The following is a 19,537-nucleotide window of genomic DNA, read 5'->3' on the forward strand; positions in this document are numbered from 1 at the left end:
TGCCGCCACCCAGGACAGAGTTCAGCCCCTGCAGCCCATTAGATGAGATGCAGATGTGTGAGCACCTGAGTGCAGGAGCCAGGGAGGAGAGCCACACCCACATACAAACCAAACACATCAGAGCGGAAACAGAGAGACAGGCAACCAGAAGGTGGGGGATAACAGCTGAGAACAAGAGGGGAAAAGTGGAGAGGTACCGCTGACTAAAACATTAACATGTGACTCTAAAAGTTTGTTTGTGTGTGTGTGCAGACTGTGGGGATGGTGGGAATGGTAGGAAATGACAGCTATGTGGGAGACGAGGCCCAGAGCAAGAGAGGCATCCTGACCCTGAACTACCCCATCGAGCACGGCATTATCACTAACTGGGACGACATGGAGAAGGTGAAGACACATGCTACATGTTAATAACAAATGGTCATAAACTTGGTAAAATGGTAGCAGGATATTGCATAGAAAACTTAAATTATTTATTAAAGGGGCCATGTAGTTTTGAGCAGCCTTTTTCAGTGAAGTTTCACATTGCAAAACTGTTTTCAAGGATGCGCAGGAGTGCATGCTTGGAAACGTAGTTCCATACATAAACGAGCACTTGGCATTTGGCAAAACAGACTTAACAGGAGACGTTTCAAAACATCCCTCTGCTGTTTTCTCACAAATCGCACCCTGTGTAGTGCCTCAAAAACAGATAATATGGACTAAAAGAGGATCCATATGAGGATTTGTTAGTACAGTGCGGGTGGCTCTGTCTGAGAGAGAGGGAGGGGAGAGAGAGGCAGAGGGAAAGAGGGTGTGAGTAGCCATTCCCTGTGAAACTATTAATTAACGTTTTAGTTTGAAGTTAAACTTACAAAGGAAAGTTCTTATTCAAGCTTTATTTCATGAAAAATTCCACAAAAAATAATTGCTACACCACCACACTGTGGGAATCTCTGGCTTAAATCATAATTTATTTGATAGTAGTATTAATAATGTAAGTAACCAGAGCTGTCAAACGCATGTAGTGAGAGTAAATAGTACATCTCTTTCTACATTTTAGTGGAGTAGGGTTTAGCATTTAATGGAAATACTCAGGTGAAATTACAAGTACCTAAAAAATGTACTTGAGTAAGGTACATAGGTACTTTCCACCACTGAAAATATCAAAATATTTAAAACTTGACACCAACCAGACTTAAATTGTCCTGCATATATTTTATTTTCGCTACATTTGACATTAGCTTTAAAGTTATTATAATTAGTTAGTTAATAGTTAACTTACAGCTGTCCTGTTGCTGCAGATATGGCGTCACACCTTCGACAACGAGCTCCGTGTTGCTCCTGAGGAGCATCCAGTCCTGCTGACCGAGCCTCCACTCAACCCCACAGCCAACAGGGAGAAGATGACACAGGTGTGTGTTTGGAACAAATCCTTAAAAATGATGGGTTTATTTTGACCAGAAGAAATTCAGTCCAAGTCTTATAGGTTCACTGTGTAAGATTTAGTGGCAATTATCAGTGAAGGTTGCAAATTGCAACCAACTGCTCACTTACAGTCACCCCTCGTCACGCTCTGTCGGCCATGAGCAGCATTAGGCGACAGAGGAGATGGAAAACTATTAAGTTGCAGAAACCTCGAGCAGAACCATGGCTAAGGGTCTGCCTCGACCGGTCGGGCCAAGGGTATGTGTATATGTAGATATGATTGGCTCATTCCAAGGTAATGAAAACATAACGGTTCATTATGTAAGGTCTTTATACTCCACTGAAAACATAGTTGTGGATCTTATATTGCATTTCTGTCAATAGATCCTCCTAAATATTTCACACTGGACCTTTAACACAGCTCCTGTAAAAGACGCGAAGGGGGAAAAAAGCTACAGTTTTTTTTTGGTGTGTCTTCAGATGTCATAGCTTCTGTAGTAACACGTCTTCTTCTTCTTGGATCCAGATCATGTTTGAGACATTCAGATGTCCTGCCCTGTATGTCGCCACCCAGGCCGTCCTGTCTCTGTACGCTTCCGGTCGTACCACAGGTGAGAAGTCCGTAAACATTTCTGTGAGTTGTAATGTCTACTCAACATTGAATTTCCTTCCTGCCTAAAAATGAGTTGTATTTCTAGAAGAAGTCCAGGACATTGCTTAAGGGCGTCTTCAGAATTGCCCAGCGGGTGAACTGGCACCTCTCCAGCTACCAGTACATACTCAGTTTGACTGGTCCACACTGGAATTGAACCATGACCCTCTGGTTACTAAGCCAAGTCCCCACTGAGCTACTGGCCATGATGTTGAACCATGATCGCAGCAAGTGTTGTTCCTTTTTGTAATCGTGCACTGTTTGTCTTGCAGGTATTGTGATGGACTCCGGTGACGGTGTCAGCCACACTGTGCCCATCTACGAGGGTTACGCTCTGCCTCACGCCATCCTCACTGTGGACCTGGCTGGCAGACATCTGACTGACTATCTGATGAAGATCCTCACTGAGAGAGGCTACAGCTTCACCTCTGGTACGAGTTTGACCTAAAACAAATTGTATAGGCCCAGTTTATAGTCTGGAGCTTCTACTTCCTTTTAAACACGTGTATCCTAAGATATAAAGTTCCTGAATGGCTTTTCAAGTTTCTGAATATCTTATTTTTGTCCATTTTGTAACATTTCAAATCCCTATCTCCAGCTGAGCATGAGATTGTGCGTGACATTAAGGAGAAGCTCTGCTACGTGGCTCTGGACTTCGAGCAGGAGATGCAGACGGCAGCTTCCTCTTCCACCCTGGAGAAGAGTTACGAGCTTCCTGACGGACAGGTCATCACCATCGGCAACGAGAGGTTCCGCTGCCCCGAGACGCTCTTCCAGCCTTCATTCATTGGTGAGTAACGAGTATTAACACAAGCTTCTATACTAAAGAAAATCATTCAAATCAAACACTGACAAGTGCCTTTAAAAGGACTGAACAGAGTTTCTGAGCTCTTCTCAGTCAATAAGTTTTCTCGGCCTCAAAGCAGTTTCTGGTCTTGTGTGCAACAAATTAACTTCACAGTTAAATCAAACACTAAATTCTTTCTTGTTTCATCCGTGTGTTCAGGAATGGAGTCAGCTGGCATCCACGAGACGACCTACAACAGCATCATGAAGTGCGACGTGGACATCCTTAAGGACCTGTACGCCAACACTGTGCTGTCCGGCGGCACCACCATGTGCCACGGCATCGCTGACCGCATGCAGAAGGAGATCACCGCTCTGGCCCCACCCACCATGAAAATCAAGGTACAGCTTTAGTTTTTTCATGCATATCAGTAAGGGACTACTTGAATCACTTTTTTAGGAAATGGTTCAGAGGAACCTTTGATAAAACATATTTCTTACTTAGACTTTACATAGTGCTCCAAGTGACAATTGATTTTACTAGGGAATCTGATCTGTAGATCTTCAGAAAACAGACACTTCTGTGAACTTCTATTTATTTTAATACAACATTATTAGTTACTTTATCTTCAAAATTCTCTCATCTCTTCATGAGATGGAGGTTCATACTGAGCATCACGTCTTCCTGTCTCACCTGTTTTCTTTCCTCACCTTCAGATTATCGCACCCCCAGAGAGGAAGTACTCTGTATGGATCGGAGGTTCCATCCTGGCTTCCCTCCCCACTTTCCAGCGGATGTGGATCAGCAAGCAGGAGTATTACGAGTCTGGCGCCTCGATCGTCTACCGCAAGTGCTTCTAGAAAGCCCCATGTCATGGACTCCCCCTTTTCCTAACGTTAACATGCTTTCATCAAAATAGAAATGTGTCTAGTTCACTTTATGAAGAGACTAAAAGGTGTGGCCACAGCCTTCACTGATTCTGGTGATAAAGTATTGAAAGTAAAACAAACAGTATTATCAGTGATCATCTGTTTTTCTACTGTCACAACCTGGCTAAAGGGCCATGGCATAAGAGGGAACGAAGCAGCGTAAAGATCGAAAGTTCTTCAATTAACAAAAGATACTAAACCTAAGCGTTTAAATGTAAGGTGTGTGTGTCAGCAAGTTAAATAAACCAAAACATGCTGTGGCTGAGAGGCTGCTCAGGCCACGGTTTGGGTATTATTGTCTTTACACTTGTTAAAGCACTTTGTAACTTGTTTTTGAAAAGTGCTCTACAAATAAAGATTATTATTACTATTATTATCGGCTGGGTGGCAGAGAAACGAATGGATTGTGACAAGGTGGAGCTTTATTTCCACAGGCCCGAGGTGTACGAGGATCACCTCAACAGACAAAAACAAAGATAGTGAGGTATCACTCCCACAGAGGTCTCACTGGACTACACAGGGGTTGTCACGTTAGCCATGTTTATGTTCCTCTTAAACAATCTCAGTGAATTAAATTGCATGTCAACTTTTGGCTTTTTTCCTCTGTGCTATACATTGAATTTGTCACAGTGCACGCAAAATGTTACATGTTTAAACCTCCTCTAATGTCTTCAATTGCTGCTTGAGGCATTTAAAATGCCTCTGCGTGTTCTGTGCATAGTTATGTTACATTTAGCTGAAGTTTTTATCCAAGGTGATTTACAAATGTGTAAGAAGTGGCACACCTCCTGAGCAGCTAGGGGTTAAATGTCTTGCTCTGGGAAACATTGGTGGATGTGTCACAGTGGGAACTCCCTCACCAAAGGCATTTGTTTTGATGAATACAGGATGCATGTAAGCAAATAATCATTGCCTACACAGGAATGTAATTTCCACTTTCATTTTGACTTGCATACTAAAATCTCATGATCCAGATAATGTGATTTGTTGTTGCCGTGAGACACAGTAAGAATGCACAGGTCAAAGATGCGTTTTTTGTAGGCCATCTTCATAACATTAGATTTAGTTTTTTGTAGTTATTTTATTTTTTTATTCTGATTTTATATATTTGAAAACAAAGTGGGGATAAAATTCTGTAAACACAGATGTGTTTCCATACCCTATTGTTCTCCAAACATTTAGCCAGACATGGATATGACTGATATCAAATTCCATACTTTTCCATACTGTGTAGGAACCCTGTAATTTAGTGTTCAATGTAACTGTGGTTTTAATTTCTAGCACACAAGACCACAAACGGCTCTGAAACATAAAATATATTTATGCTAACTGTCTAATGGCCAATAGTTACTGACTTAAAATCTGTGCAAGATCTATTAAAAGCACTTGCCAGTGTCTGTTTAAATGATTTGCTTTAGTGATACGACCTGCATTACTGGCCTTGTTACCCACCGACTAATGAAGGCTGGAAGAGAGCCTCGGGGAAGCTGAACCTCTCATTGCCGATGGTGATGACCTGTCCGTTAGGAAGCTCATAAGTCTTCTCCAGGGAGGAAGAAGAAGATGCCATCTGTGTCTCCTGCTTAAAATCCAGAGCCACGTAGCAGAGCTTCTCCTTAATGTCACGCACAATCTCATGCTCAGCTGAAATTAGAGAGTTAAAAGACACTAAAGTTAAATATTCAGAAAATGAAAAGCCTGCAGCCATTCAGGATTTTATCACTTACAAAGTTACACTTGTTATAAAAGGAAGTAGAAGCTCCAGATTATAAATCGTGCCTATGCTATTTGTTTTAGGTCAAAATCATACCAGTGGTGGTGAAGCTGTAGCCTCTCTCCATGAGACTTTTTATCAGACAGTCAGTCAGATCTCTGCCAGCCAGGACCAGACGGAGGATACCATGAGGCAGAGCGTAACCCTTGTAGATTGGCACAGTGTAGCTGACACCGTCACCAGAGCCTATCACAATACCTGCAAGACAAAAAGGACCCAATAACAAAATAGGAACATGCACTTTCTGTGGTTATTCTGATCATAGTTCAACATCAAGGCCGTCACTGAAATTTGCTAAGCTGCAGTTCCTCTAATGGCCTCATGATGCTGCAATAAGGAAACACAGCCATTTAGGAAATATATGTCATTTTTAAGCAACGAGCCAATTTTTAACAAATGCAATTATTTTAAGACATTACAGCTCAGAGAGATGTTTATGGTTGTATTTGACTTCTCACCTGTGGTTTTACCAGAGTAGTACAGTGACAGGACTGCCTGGGAGGCCACATACATGGCAGGACACTTGAATTTCTCGAACATAATCTGAACCAAAGAGAAAGACTCAACCCAATTCAGTTTTGACAACAATTGCTATCTAATTGCGCTTTTCATATAGAGCAGGACTAGAACATACTCTTTGTAAAATTATTGCCATAGTCCCAACAATTCCCAATAATAATAATAATAATAATAATAAGTAAGTAGGATTAGTAATAACAATTGTTAGCAAAGGGTATTAAGCAGTAACATGTTAGAAGCAGGAACCAGACTCCACAACTCCAGCGCCAGAAATACCTGCAGAAGGCAATAGGAGGAAAAAGGAGAAGGACAATAACACAAGAGATAACAGCTTTGTTAGCTGACTGTCTGGTTCGCCTTCTACTTTTGGAAACTCTAGCAACCACAAGTAACCCTGCATTCTGGGAGCGCAGTGCTCTGGTGGGGTAGTAAGGTACTATGAGCTCTTTAAGACCAGATGGTGCCTGACCATTAAGAGCTTTGTAGGTGAGAAGAAGGATTTTAAATTCTCCTCTGGATTTTATAGGACAGCAATGCAGAGATGCTACAACAGGAGAAATATGTCAGTAAAACATGACATGTCACTGTGGAAGGCATGACATCTGAACCCTGTAGCTTGTTTTTCTCCCGTTTGTATACAGGAACTGTATTACAAGTTAGAAGAGATAGAAGTAAGCATATATTTAGAAAAAATGTCCAGCTGTTAATGTCTCAGTCTAGAGAATCTAAGGAGTTAAAGCTGCACGTGGGCAGTATGCATTGGTGCCTTGATTTCTTTCTTCAGATCAGAGAGAGATGATGGTAAAACTAAACCCATAGGTTCTGAGAAGTTGTTACAAACACACACCTGTGTCATCTTCTCCCTGTTATCCTTGGGGTTAAGTGGAGCCTCGGTCAGCAGGACTGGATGCTCCTCAGGAGCAACACGGAGCTCGTTGTCGAAGGTGTGATGCCAAATCTGCAGCAACAGAACAGCTGCTAGTTCAATGATGAATCATAGTAACTATAAACTACTGTTAAATAAAAATATATTCAGGTCAAGAATGGTTGGTGTCAAGCTTTTTCCAGCTTTTAATAATTTGATATATATATATATATGGTTAAAAGGACATTATGAGTACAATTTTGAGGTACTTGTACTTTTACTTGAGTATTTCCATTAAATGCTAAACCACTGGGAGTTTGATTCATACATCTATAAAAAAAAAAATTATAATGCAATTATAGATTAAGCTTCCAGCAGTAAGTAAGCACCTATAAGTCAAAGTGTAGTAACAAAATGTCAAGAACTTTCTGCTATTGGTTGGGCATTTTCATTCGCTTATAGATTCATATTCCTCCATTTAATGATTACATGTGTATATATATATATATATATGTACTAAATATTAATAAATAATGTAAGAATTTCTACTTTATAGTTGTGCCACTTTTTACAAGTTCTTGATCATTTGTTACTAAACTTAAACAGATCGAAGTCACAGCTCTCTGGCTGTTTAAGTATGTAAGTATCTTTACCTTCTCCATGTTGTCCCAGTTGGTGACAATGCCGTGCTTGATGGGGTACTTAGTAGTAGGGTCAGGATATCTCTCTTGCTGTAGGCATCGTCTCCCACGTACTGCATCTGTGTCATGTCCTGCACAATACATATATATATTTCTTAGGTAGCCCTTTCCTTGCACCTTTCTGGACAGCACCAGGCCTTGACATGATCCGCACTTACTGGCTGAAGAAACTAACTGCACTCCGTGAATGCCTGGCAGCACAAATGAACCAACTGCTGATGGATGGGACCCACCCAGAATGGTTAACCCAAGGATGGACAGTCCTGATCATGAAGGACCCCCAGAAGGGAACAATCCCATCCAACTACCGGCCAATAACCTGCCTCTGCACAACATGGAAGCTCCTGTCAGGCATCATTGTAGCTAAAAAGAGTAGGCACATGGCTCAATACATGGACAGGGCCAAGAAGGGATAGAGCAGTCACTCGAGACTGCAAGACCAGGCAGACCAATCTGTGCACCGCCTGGATTGACTACAAGAAAGCCTATGACTCACTGCCACACACATGGATACTGGAATGCTTGGAAACGTACAAGATCAACAGGACACTAATAGCTTTCATGAAGAACTCAATGGGGCTGTGGAAGACAAGTCTGGAAGCCAATTAAAACCAGTTGCACAAGTCACCATTAAGTGCAGCATATACCAAAGCGATGCACTATCCCCGCTGCTGTTCTGCATAGGCCTGAATCCCCTCAACCAGATCATCACAAAAACTGGCTACGGATATCGATTCTGAAGTGAAACAACCATCAGTCACCTCCTCTACATGGATGACATCAAGCTGTATGCCAGAAATGAGCGAGACATCGACTCACTGATCCACACTACCAGGATCTACAGCAACGACATTGGAATTTCGTTCAGACTGGACAAGTGTGGTCGCATGGTATCAAAAAGAGGAAAGTTGATCAGAATCGAGGGGATTGAACTACCAGAAGGCCACATTGCAGATGTTCAGGACAGCTAAAAATACCTTAAGGTGCCGCAGGCTTATGGAAACCATGAAGAGGCAGAAAGAAAGTCCACCAGACTAAATACATACAGAGAGTAAGGCAGGTCCTGAAAAGTCAGCTGACTGGGAAGAACAAGATCTGAGCCATCAACACATACGCCCTGCCAGTCGTCACATACCCCAATGGTATAATAAACTGGCCAAAGGAGGAGATAGAGGCCACTGTCATCAGGACAAGAAAGCTCCTCACAATGCATGGAGGGTTTCACCCCGAATCCAGCACCTGAGACTGTACACCAAGCGTAGCGAGGGAGGCCGAGGGCTAGTGAGTGTTAAGACCACTGTCCAGGATGAAACGACAAACATCCAGCAGTACATCAGGAAGATGGCCCCCAAAGATGAAGGGCTTAGCGAATACCTCAGGCAGCAGAAACCCGAAGGTGAGGACAAGGAAGATGAAGAATACTTCATGGAGGGACAAGCCGCTGCACGGCACGTACCACAGACAAATAGAAGAAGTGGCTGATTTCAAGAAATCCTACCAGTGGCTGGAAAAAGCTGGACTGAAGGACAGCACAGAAGCACTAATCATGGTGGCACAAAAACAGGCACTCACACTGCACAGGCCGGAGCCGTTGTTGACAACAAGGGCAGGGACCTCGTCTTCCATTTCTGAAAGGAAACATGTAGATTAATTAGCAACATGGTGTTTATTTCTCTCCCATAACAAACCCTAAACAGCTACGCTCTTCTTAAACACTCCACCCCTTGTTTTCTCTCTTGTTCTTTGTAGTAGGCTACTATTTTGTTTAAGTTGCTAGTTATTGCTATTCATGTTGTTTCTGTCATTAATGCTATTATAAGCTATTTAACAATGTCCTGTCTTTATTCTTTGTTTACCCTGCTCTCAAGCAGTTTGTTGACAAAATGTTAGAACTGAATAGAATTTAGATGAGCAAATAAGTCTGGCATCGGGCCCAATTTTTTTCAAGTCATTAGATGGTAGGCCAGGATAAAGTCAATTTATCATTTATAATCTGTCATGTACGGTGTGCGTGTTTAGCTTGCCTTTGACTTATGTTCAGTTCTGTTCTTGTTTGAATCTGTGCCGGCCTAGGATCTTGTCTTATTCTGTTTCTATCTGGTGATTGTTTCATGCTCAGTTTCTGTCTGCCTGTCAAATGTCTGTTCCCCTGGCAGAACAGAAAACACTCTAGACTAGATGATAAAACATATATTTAAAAGGTTTTCATATTTGTTCTGCACCCTTTTTAATCACCATGTGTGACCAGTCCAGTTTACAGCAGCATCCAGTCTGTGAGAAACAAATTATTCAAGTTATGACAATTAGGTGGGTTGTTTTTTTTGTTTTGTTTAGTTGATGTTGGAAACAGGAATGGGTTAATGCAGAAAGGAGCAGCTCTTCCCTCAGAACATTATATTGCTCAGTCACTGCACCAGCAAACAAAAAAGATGCAATTTTATTATAATTTTAAACTGCATGTTGAGCTGTTTTTGAAATGTTTGAGTTAACATTCTCACACTTGCAGAGAGTTTTCTTGGACATGCTTTCCACAACCACCCATTTGTGTGGAACTACAGGTCAACCCCACAATTAATTGAGTTTTTACAGCCTAATAAAAGACAAGGTCCAATGCTAACAAAGTTTCTGGAAGGAAAGGCAAAGATTTTGCTACAAATACACTAGAATATAAGCAGACATTTTGAACTAACTTGAAGTGCTATCGTTAAATTGCACAAAATTTTAATGAACAGATTATATACTATTAACTGAACAAAACATAATAACCTTGATCATAACATTTTTTAAGTGAGTTTTAGAGACCCTGATGAGTCTTTTGTAGAAATTTTATTATTTTACCTTATCGGAGACAGTTTAAAACTAGATAAAACTGTTATGCCTCAAGGAGTTCATTGAACAATGGTCAAACCCGTTTTAAGATCCTTTTTATTTTACAACTGTAAATGTTTTGGGATTGGGAGGGGGAATATAATGAACATATTTCTAGTTATTTTTCACGCGTTTGGTTTGATTTACAAAAGCACCTTTTAAAAATTTCGAAAAAGAAATACTAACAAACCTAAAGTACTGGGTTTTTTTTGTACAAACTTCTCAGCTGACAACTTACATAATTAAGTTGATTAATATCTTGGATAAATATTATATCCATATAATATTGCTTAAAAGATTACCCTCCTTTTATATTTTTGTGTAAAATTTATTCTTGAACTTTCAAGTATTTTTACAGCAACACTTTTAATGACAAAAAAAGGCTTGAACATGTAGGCCTATTCTCCTTGTATTGAAAACAATCTCTGGTTCCACACTCCAGTCCAGTTGGTAGCGGTAATGCACCTCTTGGCTAGTTTGGCAACCGCCAATAAAAAAAGAAGTAGTTTGAGTGAAAAAATTCAAGCCTGACGGCGACGAGCTTATCAATGACGTTGAGCACTGGCGACGTAGTAGCCTATCCACAAGTAGCTGTCACACGACGGTCTCCTTTGGTAGGTTATCTGTGGCATTATCCACACCCCGGGAGAGTTCAGAGCCAATAAAACGCAGCAAAGCTTTTTTTTTCAATCAAAACGGTGGTTCCCTGAACAACCTGCTGAGTACACAAGCGCACTGAATTTTCCAGCCTTTTTTACACCGTTGTGTTTACGAACTGGTTGCAGCTGATTGGGTAACACCTGAGACACGCCCACCAAACGGGAGAAATCATACCTGGAAGCCCATTGCAGAAAATTGCGCAACGTTGCAAGAAAACATGTCGTTCAATCCGAAATGTTGCAAACCGGTGCAAAACGTTTTGAGATTGAACTCGCCACCCACATCAGGGAACGTCTCCGCCGTCAAACAAACAAACCACCACTGCGTGAGGGGAGACTGGAGCAGGAGATTGGCCACAGAATCGGAGCAGCGGGGGCAGTATTGCACTCGCTTTACCGCACCGTTGTGACAAAAAGAGAGCCGAGCCGTGAGGCAAAGCTCTCGATCCAGAATGGGTTTCCTCAGGCGGGTGGCTGGTGTCTCCCTTAGAGATAAGGTGAGAAGCTCAGCCATCCGCGAGGAGCTCAGAGTAGAGCCGCTACTCCTTTGCGTCGAAAGGAGCCAGTTGAGGTGGTTTGGGCATCTGGTAAGGATGCCTCCTGAACGCCTCCCTAGGGAGGTGTTCCAGGCACGTCCAGCTGGGAGGAGGCCTAGGGGAAGACCCAGGACTAGGTGGAGGGATTGTATCTCCACACTGGCCTGGGAACGCCCCGGGATCCCCCGGTCAGAGCTGGTTAATGTGGCTCGGTAAAGAGAAGTTTGGGGTCCCCTGCTGGAGCTGCTGCCCCCGCGCCCCGAAATAAAAGCAGATGAAGATGGATGGAAGGAATGTGTGTGGATGCAGTGTGGTGTAATATGCTGCCTGTTCAGGGAAAGTCAAGGCTTTTACAAAACACAATGGCTATAGTGGGTGTATTTCTCGGTTGAATCTCTTCTTTGGGTTTCACATCCACTGTTTCTTCGGAGCTTTAAAGCAAATATTTTGATTGTATTCCCTCTGTGCCATCAAAAGCCACCGGGCTCTTGCCGAAACCCGGGATCGAACCAGGGACCTTTAGATCTTCAGTCTAACGCTCTCCCAGCTGAGCTATTTCGGCCGCTGTTGCCTCATCTGCCCACCAGAGGCCGATCTAGCATAGGATAACGTTTCTGAGATAACGCAGCACAGGTACTCTTGAGCTTTAAAGCAAATATTTTGATTGTATTCCCTCATCATTAAAAACATATACTTTTACCTAAATAGCATTTTAATCCAGTGTCTAAAAACGGTTTCCTAAATTAGATGGAATATGTAGTGCGGGGTGAGGGGGTCCCGTCTCAGGGCTATCCAATCCCTGTACGTCCAAAGCGAGAACTGTGTCCGAGTACTCGGCTGTAAGTCGGACTTTTTCCAGGTGAGGGTTGGCCTTCGCCAGGGCTGCGCTTTGTCACCAATCCTGTTTGCGATAGCCATGGACAGGATGTCGAGGCGTAGTCGTGGTGGGGAGGGGTTGCGGTTTGGTATCTCGTCGCTGCTTTTTGCGGATGATGTGGTCCTGATGGCGTCATCGGTCCTTGACCTTCAGCTCTCACTGGATCGGTTGGCAGCAGAGTGTGAAGCGGTTGGGATGAGGATTCGCACCTCTAAATCTGAGGCCATGGTTCTCAGCAGGAAACGGGTGGGGTGCCAACTCCAGGTAGGGAATGAGTCCTTACCCCAAGTGAAGGAGTTCAAGTACCTCGGGGTCTTGTTCACGCGTGAGGGGAGACTGGAGCAGGAGATTGGCCGCAGAATCGGAGCAGCGGGGGCAGTATTGCACTCGCTTTACCGCACCGTTGTGACAAAAAGAGAGCCGAGCCGTAAGGCAAAGCTCTTGATCCGCCGGTCAATTTTCGTTCCTACCCTCACCTATGGTCATGAAGGCTGGGTCATGACCGACAGAACGAGGTCGCGGGTACAAGCGGCCGAAATGGGTTTCCTCAGGCGGGTGGCTGGTGTCTCCCTTAGAGATAAGGTGAGAAGCTCAGCCATCCGCGAGGAGCTCAGAGTAGAGCCGCTGCTCCTTTGCGTCGAAAGGAGCCAGTTGAGGTGGTTTGGGCATCTGGTAAGGATGCCTCCTGAACGCCTCCCTAGGGAGGTGTTCCAGGCACGTCCAGCTGGGAGGAGGCCTAGGGGAAGACCCAGGACTAGGTGGAGGGATTGTATCTCCACACTGGCCTGGGAACGCCCCGGGATCCCCCGGTCAGAGCTGGTTAATGTGGCTCGGTAAAGAGAAGTTTGGGGTCCCCTGCAGGAGCTGCTGCCCCCACGCCCCGACCCCGGATAAGCAGATGAAGATGGATGGAAGGAATGTGTGTGGATGCAGTGTGGTGTAATATGCTGCCTGTTCAGGGAAAGTCAAGGCTTTTACAAAACACAATGGCTATAGTGGGTGTATTTCTCGGTTGAATCTCTACTTTGGGTTTCACATCCACTGTTTCTTCTGAGCTTTAAAGCAAATATTTTGATTGTATTCCCTCTGTGCCATCAAAAGCCACCGGGCTCTTGCCGAAACCCGGGATCGAACCAGGGACTTTAGATCTTCAGTCTAACGCTCTCCCAGCTGAGCTATTTCGGCCGCTGTTGCCTCATCTGCCCACCAGAGGCCGATCTAGCATAGGATAACGTTTCTGAGATACAGAGGTACTCTTGAGCTTTAAAGCAAATATTTTGATTGTATTCCCTCTGTGCCATCAAAAGCCACCGGGCTCCTGCCGAAACCCGGGATCGAACCAGGGACCTTTGGATCTTCAGTCTAACGCTCTCCCAGCTGAGCTATTTCGGCCGCTGTTGCCTCATCTGCCCACCAGAGGCCGATCTAGCATAGGATAACGTTTCTGAGATAACGCAGCACAGGTACTCTTGAGCTTTAAAGCAAATATTTTGATTGTATTCCCTCATCATTAAAAACATATACTTTTACCTAAATAGCATTTTAACCCAGTGTCTAAAAACGGTTTCCTAAATTAGATGGAATATGTAGTGCGGGGTGAGGGGGTCCCGTCTCAGGGCTATCCAATCCCTGTACATCCAAAGCGAGAACTGTGTCCGAGTACTCGGCTGTAAGTCGGACTTTTTCCAGGTGAGGGTTGGCCTTCGCCAGGGCTGCGCTTTGTCACCAATCCTGTTTGCGATAGCCATGGACAGGATGTCGAGGCGTAGTCGTGGTGGGGAGGGGTTGCGGTTTGGTATCTCGTCGCTGCTTTTTGCGGATGATGTGGTCCTGATGGCGTCATCGGTCCTTGACCTTCAGCTCTCACTGGATCGGTTGGCAGCAGAGTGTGAAGCGGTTGGGATGAGGATTCGCACCTCTAAATCTGAGGCCATGGTTCTCAGCAGGAAACGGGTGGGGTGCCAACTCCAGGTAGGGAATGAGTCCTTACCCCAAGTGAAGGAGTTCAAGTACCTCGGGGTCTTGTTCACGCGTGAGGGGAGACTGGAGCAGGAGATTGGCCGCAGAATCGGAGCAGCGGGGGCAGTATTGCACTCGCTTTACCGCACCGTTGTGACAAAAAGAGAGCCGAGCCGTAAGGCAAAGCTCTCGATCCGCCGGTCAATTTTCGTTCCTACCCTCACCTATGGTCATGAAGGCTGGGTCATGACCGACAGAACGAGGTCGCGGGTACAAGCGGCCGAAATGGGTTTCCTCAGGCGGGTGGCTGGTGTCTCCCTTAGAGATAAGGTGAGAAGCTCAGCCATCCGCGAGGAGCTCAGAGTAGAGCCGCTGCTCCTTTGCGTCGAAAGGAGCCAGTTGAGGTGGTTTGGGCATCTGGTAAGGATGCCTCCTGAACGCCTCCCTAGGGAGGTGTTCCAGGCACGTCCAGCTGGGAGGAGGCCTAGGGGAAGACCCAGGACTAGGTGGAGGGATTGTATCTCCACACTGGCCTGGGAACGCCCCGGGATCCCCGGTCAGAGCTGGTTAATGTGGCTCGGTAAAGAGAAGTTTGGGGTCCCCTGCTGGAGCTGCTGCCCCCGCGCCCCGACCCCGGATAAGCAGATGAAGATGGATGGAAGGAATGTGTGTGGATGCAGTGTGGTGTAATATGCTGCCTGTTCAGGGAAAGTCAAGGCTTTTACAAAACACAATGGCTATAGTGGGTGTATTTCTCGGTTGAATCTCTTCTTTGGGTTTCACATCCACTGTTTCTTCGGAGCTTTAAAGCAAATATTTTGATTGTATTCCCTCTGTGCCATCAAAAGCCACCGGGCTCTTGCCGAAACCCGGGATCGAACCAGGGACCTTTAGATCTTCAGTCTAACGCTCTCCCAGCTGAGCTATTTCGGCCGCTGTTGCCTCGTCTGCCCACCAGAGGCCGATCTAGCATAGGATAACGTTTCTGAGATACAGAGGTACTCTTGAGCTTTAAAGCAAATATTTTGATTGTATTCCCTCTGTGCCATCAAAAGCCACCGGGCTCTTGCCGAAACCCGGGATCGAACCAGGGACCTTTAGATCTTCAGTCTAACGCTCTCCCAGCTGAGCTATTTCGGCCGCTGTTGCCTCATCTGCCCACCAGAGGCCGATCTAGCATAGGATAATGTTTCTGAGATAACGCAGCACAGGTACTCTGAGCTTTAAAGCAAATATTTTGATTGTATTCCCTCATCATTAAAAACATATACTTTTACCTAAATAGCATTTTAATCCAGTGTCTAAAAACGGTTTCCTAAATTAGATGGAATATGTAGTGCGGGGTGAGGGGGTCCCGTCTCAGGGCTATCCAATCCCTGTACTCCAAAGCGAGAACTGTGTCCGAGTACTCGGCTGTAAGTCGGACTTTTTCCAGGTGAGGGTTGGCCTTCGCCAGGGCTGCGCTTTGTCACCAATCCTGTTTGCGATAGCCATGGACAGGATGTCGAGGCGTAGTCGTGGTGGGGAGGGGTTGCGGTTTGGTATCTCGTCGCTGCTTTTTGCGGATGATGTGGTCCTGATGGCGTCATCGGTCCTTGACCTTCAGCTCTCACTGGATCGGTTGGCAGCAGAGTGTGAAGCGGTTGGGATGAGGATTCGCACCTCTAAATCTGAGGCCATGGTTCTCAGCAGGAAACGGGTGGGGTGCCAACTCCAGGTAGGGAATGAGTCCTTACCCCAAGTGAAGGAGTTCAAGTACCTCGGGGTCTTGTTCACGCGTGAGGGGAGACTGGAGCAGGAGATTGGCCGCAGAATCGGAGCAGCGGGGCAGTATTGCACTCGCTTTACCGCACCGTTGTGACAAAAAGAGAGCCGAGCCGTAAGGCAAAGCTCTCGATCCGCCGGTCAATTTTCGTTCCTACCCTCACCTATGGTCATGAAGGCTGGGTCATGACCGACAGAACGAGGTCGCGGGTACAAGCGGCCGAAATGGGTTTCCTCAGGCGGGTGGCTGGTGTCTCCCTTAGAGATAAGGTGAGAAGCTCAGCCATCCGCGAGGAGCTCAGAGTAGAGCCGCTGCTCCTTTGCGTCGAAAGGAGCCAGTTGAGGTGGTTTGGGCATCTGGTAAGGATGCCTCCTGAACGCCTCCCTAGGGAGGTGTTCCAGGCACGTCCAGCTGGGAGGAGGCCTAGGGGAAGACCCAGGACTAGGTGGAGGGATTGTATCTCCACACTGGCCTGGGAACGCCCCGGGATCCCCCGGCCAGAGCTGGTTAATGTGGCTCGGTAAAGAGAAGTTTGGGGTCCCCTGCTGGAGCTGCTGCCCCCGCGCCCCGACCCCGGATAAGCAGATGAAGATGGATGGAAGGAATGTGTGTGGATGCAGTGTGGTGTAATATGCTGCCTGTTCAGGGAAAGTCAAGGCTTTTACAAAACACAATGGCTATAGTGGGTGTATTTCTCGGTTGAATCTCTTCTTTGGGTTTCACATCCACTGTTTCTTCGGAGCTTTAAAGCAAATATTTTGATTGTATTCCCTCTGTGCCATCAAAAGCCACCGGGCTCTTGCCGAAACCCGGGATCGAACCAGGGACCTTTAGATCTTCAGTCTAACGCTCTCCCAGCTGAGCTATTTCGGCCGCTGTTGCCTCATCTGCCCACCAGAGGCCGATCTAGCATAGGATAACGTTTCTGAGATAACGCAGCACAGGTACTCTTGAGCTTTAAAGCAAATATTTTGATTGTATTCCCTCATCATTAAAAACATATACTTTTACCTAAATAGCATTTTAATCCAGTGTCTAAAAACGGTTTCCTAAATTAGATGGAATATGTAGTGCGGGGTGAGGGGGTCCCGTCTCAGGGCTATCCAATCCCTGTACGTCCAAAGCGAGAACTGTGTCCGAGTACTCGGCTGTAAGTCGGACTTTTTCCAGGTGAGGGTTGGCCTTCGCCAGGGCTGCGCTTTGTCACCAATCCTGTTTGCGATAGCCATGGACAGGATGTCGAGGCGTAGTCGTGGTGGGGAGGGGTTGCGGTTTGGTATCTCGTCGCTGCTTTTTGCGGATGATGTGGTCCTGATGGCGTCATCGGTCCTTGACCTTCAGCTCTCACTGGATCGGTTGGCAGCAGAGTGTGAAGCGGTTGGGATGAGGATTCGCACCTCTAAATCTGAGGCCATGGTTCTCAGCAGGAAACGGGTGGGGTGCCAACTCCAGGTAGGGAATGAGTCCTTACCCCAAGTGAAGGAGTTCAAGTACCTCGGGGTCTTGTTCACGCGTGAGGGGAGACTGGAGCAGGAGATTGGCCGCAGAATCGGAGCAGCGGGGGCAGTATTGCACTCGCTTTACCGCACCGTTGTGACAAAAAGAGAGCCGAGCCGTAAGGCAAAGCTCTCGATCCGCCGGTCAATTTTCGTTCCTACCCTCACCTATGGTCATGAAGGCTGGGTCATGACCGACAGAACGAGGTCGCGGGTACAAGCGGCCGAAATGGGTTTCCTCAGGCGGGTGGCTGGTGTCTCCCTTAGAGATAAGGTGAGAAGCTCAGCCATCCGCGAGGAGCTCAGAGTAGAGCCGCTGCTCCTTTGCGTCGAAAGGAGCCAGTTGAGGTGGTTGGGCATCTGGTAAGGATGCCTCCTGAACGCCTCCCTAGGGAGGTGTTCCAGGCACGTCCAGCTGGGAGGAGGCCTAGGGGAAGACCCAGGACTAGGTGGAGGGATTGTATCCACACTGGCCTGGGAACGCCCCGGGATCCCCCGGTCAGAGCTGGTTAATGTGGCTCGGTAAAGAGAAGTTTGGGGTCCCCTGCTGGAGCTGCTGCCCCCGCGCCCCGACCCGGATAAGCAGATGAAGATGGATGGAAGGAATGTGTGTGGATGCAGTGTGGTGTAATATGCTGCCTGTTCAGGGAAAGTCAAGGCTTTTACAAAACACAATGGCTATAGTGGGTGTATTTCTCGGTTGAATCTCTTCTTTGGGTTTCACATCCACTGTTTTCGGCGCTTTAAAGCAAATATTTTGATTGTATTCCCTCTGTGCCATCAAAAGCCACCGGGCTCTTGCCGAAACCCGGGATCGAACCAGGGACCTTTAGATCTTCAGTCTAACGCTCTCCCAGCTGAGCTATTTCGGCCGCTGTTGCCTCATCTGCCCACCAGAGGTCGATCTAGCATAGGATAACGTTTCTGAGATAACGCAGCACAGGTACTCTTGAGCTTTAAAGCAAATATTTGATTGTATTCCTCATCATTAAAAACATATACTTTTACCTAAATAGCATTTTAATCCAGTGTCTAAAAACGGTTTCCTAAATTAGATGGAATATGTAGTGCGGGTGAGGGGGTCCCGTCTCAGGGCTATCCAATCCCTGTACATCCAAAGCGAGAACTGTGTCCGAGTACTCGGCTGTAAGTCGGACTTTTCCAGGTGAGGGTTGGCCTTCGCCAGGGCTGCGCTTTGTCACCAATCCTGTTTGCGATAGCCATGGACAGGATGTCGAGGCGTAGTCGTGGTGGGGAGGGGTTGCGGTTTGGTATCTCGTCGCTGCTTTTTGCGGATGATGTGGTCCTGATGGCGTCATCGGTCCTTGACCTTCAGCTCTCACTGGATCGGTTGGCAGCAGAGTGTGAAGCGGTTGGGATGAGGATTCGCACCTCTAAATCTGAGGCCATGGTTCTCAGCAGGAAACGGGTGGGGTGCCAACTCCAGGTAGGGAATGAGTCGCTACGAGTCGCTACGCCTCGACATCCTGTCCATGGCTATCGCAAACAGGATTGGTGACAAAGCGCAGCCCTGGCGAAGGCCAACCCTCACCTGGAAAAAGTCCGACTTACAGCCGAGTACTCGGACACAGTTCTCGCTTTGGACGTACAGGATTGGATAGCCCTGAGACGGGACCCCCTCACCCCGCACTACATATCCATCTAATTTAGGAAACCGTTTTAGACACGGATTAAAATGCTATTAGGTAAAAGTATATGTTTTAATGATGAGGGAATACAATCAAA

At 46.1% G+C, this 19,537-nt stretch overlaps 1 protein-coding gene, 7 non-coding genes and 1 pseudogene across 8 annotated transcripts; 1 reads left to right on the forward strand and 8 right to left on the reverse strand.

Moving 5' to 3' along the window:
* Positions 1–230: 230 nt before the first annotated feature.
* LOC119881916 (actin, cytoplasmic-like) lies at positions 231–3,718 on the forward strand. The gene is made up of 7 exons (XM_038691998.1): positions 231–384; positions 1,281–1,391; positions 1,931–2,015; positions 2,329–2,487; positions 2,655–2,846; positions 3,063–3,244; positions 3,560–3,718. Exons 1-7 carry the CDS (start codon positions 262–264, stop codon positions 3,701–3,703), a joined length of 996 nt encoding a protein of 331 aa, XP_038547926.1. The 5' UTR covers positions 231–261; the 3' UTR covers positions 3,704–3,718.
* Positions 3,719–5,216: 1,498 nt separating this feature from the next.
* LOC119881915 lies at positions 5,217–7,699 on the reverse strand (annotated as a pseudogene).
* Positions 7,700–12,183: 4,484 nt separating this feature from the next.
* On the reverse strand, positions 12,184–12,256 carry trnaf-gaa. Its single transcript has one exon. It is a non-coding gene; the product is annotated as a tRNA-Phe (tRNA).
* Positions 12,257–13,684: 1,428 nt separating this feature from the next.
* Positions 13,685–13,756, reverse strand: trnaf-gaa. Its single transcript has one exon. It is a non-coding gene; the product is annotated as a tRNA-Phe (tRNA).
* Positions 13,757–13,890: 134 nt separating this feature from the next.
* Positions 13,891–13,963, reverse strand: trnaf-gaa. Its single transcript has one exon. It is a non-coding gene; the product is annotated as a tRNA-Phe (tRNA).
* A 1,427-nt stretch (positions 13,964–15,390) lies between these two features.
* trnaf-gaa lies at positions 15,391–15,463 on the reverse strand. The gene has a single exon. It is a non-coding gene; the product is annotated as a tRNA-Phe (tRNA).
* Positions 15,464–15,597: 134 nt separating this feature from the next.
* Positions 15,598–15,670, reverse strand: trnaf-gaa. The gene has a single exon. It is a non-coding gene; the product is annotated as a tRNA-Phe (tRNA).
* Positions 15,671–17,095: 1,425 nt separating this feature from the next.
* On the reverse strand, positions 17,096–17,168 carry trnaf-gaa. The gene has a single exon. It is a non-coding gene; the product is annotated as a tRNA-Phe (tRNA).
* A 1,422-nt stretch (positions 17,169–18,590) lies between these two features.
* Positions 18,591–18,663, reverse strand: trnaf-gaa. Its single transcript has one exon. It is a non-coding gene; the product is annotated as a tRNA-Phe (tRNA).
* Between the last annotated feature and the right edge of the window lie 874 nt (positions 18,664–19,537).

This window comes from Micropterus salmoides, unplaced genomic scaffold (assembly GCF_014851395.1).
Source record: "Micropterus salmoides isolate LMB-PRFRI ecotype aquatic unplaced genomic scaffold, ASM1485139v1 Ms_hic_scaffold_2803, whole genome shotgun sequence".
Taxonomy (NCBI): domain Eukaryota; kingdom Metazoa; phylum Chordata; class Actinopteri; order Centrarchiformes; family Centrarchidae; genus Micropterus; species Micropterus salmoides.

What these genes read in the sequence shown, in the direction of transcription:
- LOC119881916 (XM_038691998.1), top strand. Translation starts at nt 262, where the DNA reads ATGGTGGGAATGGTAGGAAATGACAGCTATGTGGGAGACGAGGCCCAG. An exon ending in CGCTTCCGGTCGTACCACAG is followed by an intron (nt 2,016 to 2,328) that starts GTGAGAAGTCCG and finishes TTTGTCTTGCAG; the next exon opens with GTATTGTGATGGACTCCGGT. An exon ending in CACCCACCATGAAAATCAAG is followed by an intron (nt 3,245 to 3,559) that starts GTACAGCTTTAG and finishes CCTCACCTTCAG; the next exon opens with ATTATCGCACCCCCAGAGAG.